General features: G+C 43.9%; 1 protein-coding gene across 5 annotated transcripts in view; it reads left to right on the top strand.

Moving 5' to 3' along the window:
* LOC143301616 (dihydropyrimidinase-like) overlaps window positions 1–10000 on the top strand; it is a 151342-nt gene that overhangs the window by 97788 nt on the left and 43554 nt on the right. The window contains exon 1 of one of the 5 annotated variants that reach the window (XM_076616017.1): window positions 9317–9430. The exons of the other annotated variants lie outside the window; for them this stretch is intronic. Coding sequence (XP_076472132.1) covers window positions 9332–9430 — 99 coding nt within the window. The 5' untranslated portion in view covers window positions 9317–9331. Of the gene's footprint in view, window positions 1–9316; window positions 9431–10000 lie in introns of those variants that run through there. 5 annotated transcript variants of the gene reach the window in all.

Below are 10000 nucleotides of genomic sequence, written 5' to 3'. Positions count from 1 at the left end.
CCCTCCCTCCACACGCATACCTGTGGTTTGTCTGCTCCCTCCCCCTCCATCCTTCACTTCCTGCTCCGCCCCCACCCCACCCCATCCATCCATCCACACAACATAGGAGCAGAAACGGAGATAATCAGATAAGTTGAAACTGAAATATGGACCAGAAGAGAGCTCCATGTATGTTAGCTAAAGACACCATGGCATGTTCTGTACCTCCCTTGATATGTTCATTTTATTTATATTTATTTCCGAGTATTTATATGTTGTCATGTGTCTGAAAAAGAGCCTGTGGCTCGATACGTCGCCTCTTTTACCCCATGTAAATCGACATTTACTAATATTCTTTTATTCTACCTCTTACTATTTATTTCTGTACTTATTTATTCATATACCAGCTTGGTTGTCAGTTGATTGATCATCTGTTTATGTTCATTTATAACTCATTCATTCATATAATTATGCATGATGTTGTTTTATTTACTGACTGGTAATTAGAGAAGAGGAGAACAGGTGGTGAACGGTGTGTGAATTCTGACACCAACGAGAACTTTGGCGGTAATCCACACAGTCTATGGTGACACCTGTCACTTTGGCTCTGTATGTATTGGGAGTCTTATCACGCCCTCTCACATCACTACACCACAGGGGCCGGCTTAGCACACACACACACACACTCTCTCTCTCTCTGTGTCGTTCTCTCTCTCTGTCGTCTCTCTGTGTGTTGCTCGCTCTCTTTCTCTCTCCATCTCCCTCTGTCTGTGCCTCTGTGTGTCCCAAAATGTCAACATTTAGGGTCATGGCTTTGACAGATTACACTTCTGAGCAGTGTTCCAACAGGTTTATATTTTCTTTTTGTAACAGCCCCCACACCACTACACACCATATATAATATGGACCAGAGGTTCCTTTGAACCACTCTCTGTCTGTCTTAAGTATCGTAAGCTATTTTCGTCGCTGATCCCATCAACATCTGTAGAGCCATGATTGTAGTAGTGCTTCAGTGTGCTATAACCAGTTGTCATGATTCTGCTTCAAGTAGTTTTTATTGCCGTCCTAATGGCGATGATGATGATTAATTGGATACTTATGACTGGGTCACGCAATTGATTGTGATAATTAGTTATATTATCTCCCTTGTCCCACTGCCCCACTGGATGCAGTGAAGCTTACCACAGAAAGCAAAACTTTTGCAGGAATTCACAACCTCTCGCGTTGCCCCTCTCCCTCTTCTTTCAGCCTTCACCCTGTTCCCTCTCTTTCACCCTCCCTCCCCCTCTCTCTCTTTCTGTCTCCCTCTCTCTTTGTCTCCTCCTCTCCCTCTCTCTCTCTCTCCATTCCTCTCTTTTTAAGCTTGCTTTGTTGTGCATAATTAATGTATGGCAGTTAAAAAGAAGTCAAATCTAGCTTTAGCGATGTTGACTGAATAGGATTTCATTTAATTTGGGAGTGGCATCGGGCCTAACAGTGCTGCACTGAATATGTGGGAAGCGACGTATCCCAGGTTCGAGTCCGTCTCTTGTAGCCAACGTGTCGGGAATTGATTGTCTTCCCTTTCCGTTAGACTTGGAGCAGTGGTCTGGGTGCTGGATGTTTGGATGAGACGGGAAGTGGTGCTCATCGTGAGGTATTCGTTTAGCTCAAGAAAATAAACTACTGCACCAGCAAAGTTTTTATCTGGCAAAATTCATTTTCATTAAGACAAAATGGATGGTGCTAACACGTACTTTGGCGTTCACCACACACACACACACACACACACACAGAGAGAGAGAGAGAGAGAGAGAGAGAGAGAGAGCGTTCCCAATTCCATACACAGAAATCTGTTGCAATAAAACACAAAAGCAATATTGATACAATGGGATATCTATACTTGTAAGCCTTCAGCACAATGCACACCAACCCCACAGCCGTATTATAATGCAAAACAGGGCAGTGCCGATGAATACGTAAATTTCCAAACCCATTGTAACGGAGACGACAAAACTCCGTAATGGCCTGTGCCGCGAAGGACAGTCAACAAAGGGCAGACAATTTACGGTCTACAGTCACTAGAAAGAACTACGATCATTGAGCCCATGGATTAAGTCACGTACCATGCTCTCTACCCAGTCACAGCGATCACAAAGCACAGTGCCGGCGGCACGTGGACTATTATACCTTGCTGAAACGGAGAACACGGCTTGCAGTCGAAAGTGAATAAAAGACAGGTTATTTACGGCCTGGAGGTGGTCATTGGGCGCCGGTGGAGCCATAGACTTGTATGTGACCTTTGTTCTGCCTTGTTTGTTGGTGTTCATCTTGCCGTGGTGGTCCTCGCGAAGGTCGGTGTGAACATTCCACGGAGAAGGGGTGGGTGGAAATGTTAGACACACACCGCTAGGGGGTCTTACCTTCTTCGGGGAGAGAGAGAGAGAGAGAGAGAGAGTTCAGTTGTGTGTGTGTGTGTGTGTGTGAGAGAGAGAGAGAGAGAGACCATCCGAGTGGTTATTTCAGTCTGAGGGTCCCGGGTTCAAATCCCGTCACGGTGCCAGGGTGAAGGGTGGAGATTTTTTTCCCGACCTCCCATGCCAACACATGTGTAGAACCGCTAGTGCCTGAACCTCCTTTATGTGTTTGCACATGCAGAAAAATAAATACGCACGATAAAGATTCCGTAATTACGCAACGCGTTCGGTGGGTTTTGGAAACAAGAATATACCCGGCATGCACCTCCACGAAAACGGAGTTTGACTGCCTACATGACGGCGTAAAAACGGTCATACACGTAAAAGCCCACTCTTGTACATACGAGTGAACGTGGGAGTTGCAGCCCACGAACGAAGAAGGAGAAGAAGAAGAGTGTTTGTGTTGGAGACAGAGACGCAGAGAGAGAGAGAGAGAGTTTGTAAGTGGAAAGTACAGGATAAATGACGTTGCTACGATCCCTTAACCTTGTAAGACGCAAAGTGTACCATAGTATTCATCAGGTCGCCACGTCATGTTTATCTACAGTCACCGGTATGTGTGACGGGCCGTTAAACAAAAATTCCTTCTCCTCCACGCCATGTGTTGTGTGGATAGCAAACACTCGAGAACAGATGGGTGGATTCTGAATTTCTTTGGATTAATTTACGTAGAAACATGGCTATGTGTTCTATGTGTTGCAAGGATTCTTGCAACGAAAGTAAATTTCGATTTAAACAAATGGTAATCGTCATTGGTTTGACACGCAAAGACAGCAGCCTAATGCATTTTCAGTCTGGGAACAATGTTTTGTAATTCAAGCGAACAACGTGGTTGGTGCTGAACGATAAATTGCAAGTTACGTCGACCGAAAATTAAAAAAAAACAAAACAAAAACGGAAGCTGTAAGCTTAATCAGCGTAGAAAAATAAAATGAATAAAGTTTGTAAACGAAATCAGGTTTGAGTAGAGGGTTGTAATCGGAAATTTTCTGCTGATAGTTGGGAACAACGCTTCCTTGGAGCAATAGGGGGAAGGGGGGGTGGGGTGGGGTGGGGGAACTGGCTCCAGACAGTAGTTGTGGAAATAACAAACTGTGCAGTTCTTTCTTTCTTTCTTTCTTTCTTTCACAACCAGACCACACACCGGTGCCCTACACAAGGAGGTTTTGTTTCCAATTTCATTTGCAACAGAGAGAGATGGACGGGTAGTGTGGATAGAAAAAGATGATTTATAATAAATGACGTTTGTAAATGAAAGGTATATATATATATATGGTTTGAGGACGGGGTTGTAATCGGAAATCTTCAGCTGAAAGAAAGACGGGAACAACGCTGCCTTGAAGCAAAGGGAGGAACTGGCACTGAACAGTCGACACACAAATGTCCACTGAGCTGTTCCCTTCACTGCTCTGCACTCCACCCAGAACGCACACTGTACAGCAGTGCCGTAAACAACGAGGTTCTGTTTTCAATTTCATTTGCATTAGCGATATGGGGGAGAAATGGTGTGGAGAGAGAGGTGAAGGGGGGGGGAGTTAGAGGTGGGATTTTTAACACTGGAGAGAGAGGGAGGAGAGTTTTGGGGTGATGGTTTTATCACAGGAGAGAGAGAGAGAGAGAGCGAGAGACATACAGACAGATGGACTGAGAGAGGGAGAGGAAGGTTTTGGGGTGGATGTTGTACCCCAGGACCTAAGCCCCACGTACCCCACACGCCAGGCGGGCCCTGACCCCTGTCCTGGTTTCAGTGTTGGTTCTGGGCGTGCCGTTCCCCGGCATGTGGGGGTCAGGTGTGACGCTGGGGATTATAACTAAGGCGTTCAGATCTGAAGTAATTAGCCTCCCCCCCCAACTCAGCAAACATTCGTGCGGCCTGTATGTACGCTGGATTGTCACATAGATTGCACTGGCTCTTAGTGCTGCAGCCTTGGGGGCTAGCTCGCCTTTGGGGACCATCCCAACGCCGACTGTCCTAAAGCCCTCTTGGCCGAGAGAGTGGGGGGTGTAACTTGGGTACGACACTATCCACTGTAATCAAACTTTAGCCCAGGCAGTCGGGACAGCAGTTGCCTCCTCTGCTGTTGTGATGGTCATAGTCGGACACGACTATCATGCATACAATAATGATGATAGTTTTTAATCTTAGTTTTAGTTCTACGTTGTACGATTAAAGTATGCAAAGTTAATATTAGTGTATGTTTTTTTCTTTTTTCTTTTTTTCTTTTTTTCTTTTTTTTTTCTTTCTTTCCTTTTCCCGTTGTTTTTCACCCGGATACGACTGTACGTCGCATCCTATAATCGACTGCTGTGATCGTCGAATCATTGTGTCGTTAGGTAAGACGTGTATGTTTTTCTTTCCCTTTCTCTTTCCTTTATTTCTTTAATTTTCCCCTTTTTTCTTTCTTTCTTTCTTTCGTTTTAGAAAAAAATGTTTTTCGGCCCTCTCCTTTCTTCTTTGTGTCGAAATGTCCAGGTGTGACACACATCCAAACACCTGCAGGGTGGGGGCGGAAATGCAGACGATTGTCCACATTTCACTGAAAGAAGCTTTTTACACACTGAGTCCTAAATACCAGCAGATTGGGGACGAATGCTGATCCCACGTTGATTTTTTTGGCTGCTTGTGAGGTTTGAACTGACAACCCCTTCACTCATCACTTGGTCGAGTTAATTTGTTTGCCTTAGCATGGTTCTTGTTCTGTCCTTTTTACCGTTCACTCCTCTCTGTCTGTAAGTCTCTGTCTCTGTCTGTCTCTTTCTCTCTCTCCCCCCCCACCCCCCCCCACACACACACCACCCCTTTCTCTGTCTCTGTCTCTTTGTGTGTGTCTTTCTGTTCCTCTGTCTCACACACTCTCTCCCTCTCTCTAGTTATCTGTTTGTATGTCTGTCTGTCTGTCTCATCATTCTCCTTTTATCGCACCCCAACCATCCCAACTCATACTCTTTACTTTTATTTTGAAATCTCTCTCTCTGTTTCTCTCTCTCTGCCTCTGTCTGTCTGTCTGTCTGTTTGTCTCTCTCTCTTCTTTTCTCTTCTTCTCTTCCCAATTTCTTCCACGCATTCCTGATGGTAGACAACTTTCTCTCTCGCCATGTCTCCTCCTATCACTTTTCCACGAAAGGCATCTCAAACACGAGCATTATGTTTACACTTACAGTATCTTTCCAAACCGCAATTTGTTCCTTACCAGCGGATAGGGACAAGGAGGAGCTTGAAACAGTATTGTTTTTACTTCTGCTAAACTTCCCCTTACCCTGAAAAATGCACAACATACATAAGGTAATGCCGCGGAAACCTATTCCGGCTCTTCAGATAATGCTGATACTACAGGCTGGGAGATAGAGTAGACAGGTTATGCTTACAGAGAACGGCTGACGCTGTCATAAAAAAAGGGAAGAAACCGGTAACACAGAAGAATATTATTCAGCGTTGGACAGGGCTGCTTCTGTATAAACCTTGAAGGTTCCCTTTGCATTTTGGGGTCTTTGGCATAGTCCTCTAGGGTATTGAGCTAAGATTGGTTTGATCAGACTCTAACGAAGTTAGTATTCTTCTGTAATGTTTGATAAAGACGTTAGTCTGAACCTTGAAGTACGCTGTAGTATAATTTTATTTCTAAGTTAACCCAGTTTTTGAGTGTCTTGAGGTAACCAGAATTACCACACGAAGAGCTTCTTGTGATGTGGAGTTGCAGTTTTAACATTTGCAAACATTATTTTTTGTTATGTCTGTCTCTCCAACTTTACAATCCACCAGCAGTTAAATAACTTTAAGCATTATTGTTTATGCTCACAGTTCTCAGTGGCTTTGAGCTTATGCTGGAAAGGGAATAATGGAGAAAGAGACAGAGGAGGGTTGGTGGGGGGGTGGGGGGGGGATAAAAATACCGTAGAAACAAACACAATGGAAGAAACAGATGGGAATAGAAATGCATTGTAAACAAATGGGAAAGGCTTGATGATAAATATTATTTACATAAATATACTGCAGCAGCAAACAGAAGTGAGCAGATTTTTTTTTAAACAAAGGAGAAAGACGTGATGCTGTTGAAACACATGCACTGTAAGGAGGGACCAGCACGTAAACGCAAAGGAAGGAAGCATGATGCATTTTTGCCAAGAGCAAAATAATGCATTATAGCAAGGTCTCCTGTCTGCAAGACCGGCACACAGGTAAAAAGGAGATGATGAAAGCTTTTGATTTCCCCCTTCCTTCACCTCGCCACATGGCCACACTCTGACAGGCATGCTTTCTCCACACAAACAACAGATATAGGCTACCTGCGAGAGAGATAGGACGGGGGCCATGGATAATTATTTCCCCGAAGAAAGTTGCTGAAAGAGTAGCACTGTTCCGGGCTACCGGCAGACGGTAAGCCATGCTGGTTGGCATCGTCTGTGGATTGTGAGGGAGGGACTGTGGGGGTAGGCAAGGCTGCGTGCTGGCTGGCCCTCACATCACACAACGACCCGAGTCCCATAAATTTATGAGAGGGTTCTTCACGGTGCATCGTCGTCCTCCCGTCCGTCCGTCTCCGTGGTGCAGTGAAGGGCTGCCTTTTGGAACTGAGAGTGCTGAGAACGAAATTCTGCCTTTTGTCTTAACTTTGGGGACTGGAGTGTGTTCGTTTTAGTGGTGGTTGTGCCGAGTGTGACATACTGGTCGATTTATAAACAAACGATTTCATTCGATTTTTTTCACTGGAGAATAACTAATAAAGGAATTAGAACAACAACGCCACTGTATCGTCAAATTTACTTATTGAATCTGGAGGCTGTGGTAACGGCCATGATTTTTTTCGCCTTTGAGTTATAAAAAGGATGCTGGCATGATCTCGTTTCCTCTCCTGGGAGTGGCTGTGGATAATCACGTGATTTCTGCTAGAGTGGCTAAGGATTATCGTACAGTTATTAGGATTGTCTTACTGTGCTAAGGATGATCGTACAGTGATTTAGATTATTTCACTAATGAGAATGATCGTTCATGAACTTCTTTCAGTGATAAGGATTATCTTACTTAGATATGGGTTGTCGTACCATGATAAGGATTATTGACCAATGATACGGATTAAAGTACAGTAACAAGAATTATCAGACAGTGATTAAGGGTTCTGATAGTGACAAGGATCATCGCACAGGACTAAGCATTATCGTACAGTTGTAAGGATTATGGCACAATGATAAAGGGTTATCGTAATGACAAGGATTACTGCATAGTAACAAGGATTATCGTACGGTGATAAGGATTATTGGAGAGTGATTAAAGGTTACCACAGTGACAAGGATTATCGCACAGTACAAAGGATTATCGAACAGTGATAAGGATTATCGTACAGTGATAAGGAGTATCCGACAGTGATAAAGGGTTATAACAAGGATAAAGGGTTATCACAATGAGAAGGATCATTGCACAGTACTAAGGATTATCGTACAGTGATAAGGTTGATCGGAGAGTGATTTAGGGTTATAAAGGATCATTGCACAGTACTAAGGATTATCGTACAGTGATAAGGATTATCGGAGAGTGATTAAGGGTTATCATAGGGACAAGGATTATCGCACAGTACTGAGGATTATCGCACATCAACAAGGATTACCGCACTGTGGCCAGGAACAACGCAACAGAAGACAGCAAAACCACAACGCGGAAACAAGAAGCTGGGTCAGGTCAATGCCGCAAGACAGAATGCTTCCAGAACACAGTGCACAGCATTGTATATAATTATATTATACAGACAGAGTGTGTTTGTTCACCTGCTTGTGCACGTGAGCACACTATCCCCGGAAACTGCCTCACAAAAATGGCTGAGCTGTGTAGAATCTCTACGGTCTTTTTTAAAACCTTTATGTAAACACTTCTCTCAGGAAAGAGAGACAAAGGGGGATTAGTCATGGTGTTTAAGGCCTGTGCAAAATTTTACCAGCCTTGCAGTTTCAGCTAAAACTGGCCCCACCCTCTTAAATAAAAAGGAATCCGATAGTATAGTAGGGATATATATATATATATATATATATATATATATATATTACCTTTTGAAAAGTAACTTAATGTGCTTCATTTTGTTGTTTGAAAGGGGTGGAAAGAAATGTCGAAAAGAGTTTATTTATTTATTTATATATTTTATTTGTCTTTAATGGGAACAGTTGTGGTGTGGAGGAGAGTATGCCATTCTTAGACTAAAGTGAGAACAGTGAAATGTGTATTTAAGCACACACCCACCCCCACCCCATTCCCCCGCCCCCCTCCATTAATATACATATTTTTACACGTGAACCTTTTGACATTGTCTCCGGATTATATACGAGAAATGAAAACACGGTGGTGTTATTTGCCGGGAAAGGCATAGTGTCAGTGATGTTTGTGTCCTGGGTACTTGTATTTCCTTCTGTGTTTCCTTCACCTTTCTCTGAGGCAGTGAGCTTCCAGTTGTGTTGGAGGTTCAGCTGATTCAAGAGTTGTTTCCATGTCAGAGTTGTTCCCTCAGAATTTTGCCGGAAACAGCTGTTTTTTGCTTCGGTTTCTTTTACTTACAAGCGATTGTACGAATATTTAAACGTAGGTCATCAGGTAGTAGTAGTAGTGGTTGTGGTAATAATAATGATAATAGAGAGAAAGAGAGAGAGAGAGTGCAGGCTGAAGAAGAAGACCAATCTAACTGTTTGTCTAGTGAACCAACCAGCAAGCGTGTTATATCGTCAGCGGCAGGCAATGACACTGTGACCAGCCATTCAACGCCATCGTCTCCTTTATTCAATCAGCGCCTTGGTACTCTGACCATCCAATCAAAACCTCTTAGATTTCGTCCAATCAGTGCCGGTGGGTGCGGTGGGCTTGTCCAATCAACGTCGGCAACGTGTTGAAGAATTGCAGGTTGTTTTTGTTCCTACTCGCCATGCCTTCAGTGGAGGTGAACCCGAAATCGAAAGTGGTGACTGATCCCGATGAGAAATCGTGCTCGTGTTGTGGCCGCATTGACTACTGCTTTGCTTTGGTAAGCTGGGGTGACCGGTTGTCGCCCGTGTTTTCTCTCGGTTTCCATGTTGGTTCTCGTGCTGTTTGTCCCTCTTTGTCCGCCTCTTCGATTTTGTTCGTCCCTCTGTCTGTCTGTCTGTCTGTCTGTCTGATTTTGTTCGTCCCTCTGTCTGTCTGTCTGTCTGTCTGTCTGTCTGATTTTGTTAGTCCCTCTGTCTGTCTGTCTGTCTGTCTGTCTGATTTTGTTTGTCCCTCTTTGTCCGCCTCTTCGATTTTGTTCGTCCTTCAGCTTGAATTTCTTTGTCCTCAGCCTGGCTGTCTAATTTTGTTTGTCCCTTTGTCTGTCTGATTTTGTTTGTCCCTCTGTCTGTCTGACTTTGTGTGTCCTTCTGTCTGTCTGATTTTGTTTGTCTGATTTTGTTTCTCCCTCTGTCTGATTTTGTTTGTCCCTCTGTCTGTCTGGTTTTGTTTGTCCTTCTCTCTGATTTTGTTTGTCCCTCTGTCTGTCTGGTTTTGTTTGTCCTTCTCTCTGATTTTGTTTGTCCCTCTGTCTGTCTGATTTTGTTTGTCCTTCTCACTGATTTTGTTT

The sequence above is a fragment of the Babylonia areolata genome, chromosome 27, assembly GCF_041734735.1.
Source record: "Babylonia areolata isolate BAREFJ2019XMU chromosome 27, ASM4173473v1, whole genome shotgun sequence".
Classification (NCBI taxonomy): domain Eukaryota; kingdom Metazoa; phylum Mollusca; class Gastropoda; order Neogastropoda; family Buccinidae; genus Babylonia; species Babylonia areolata.
This window is presented reverse-complemented; position numbering and strand designations above follow the sequence as displayed.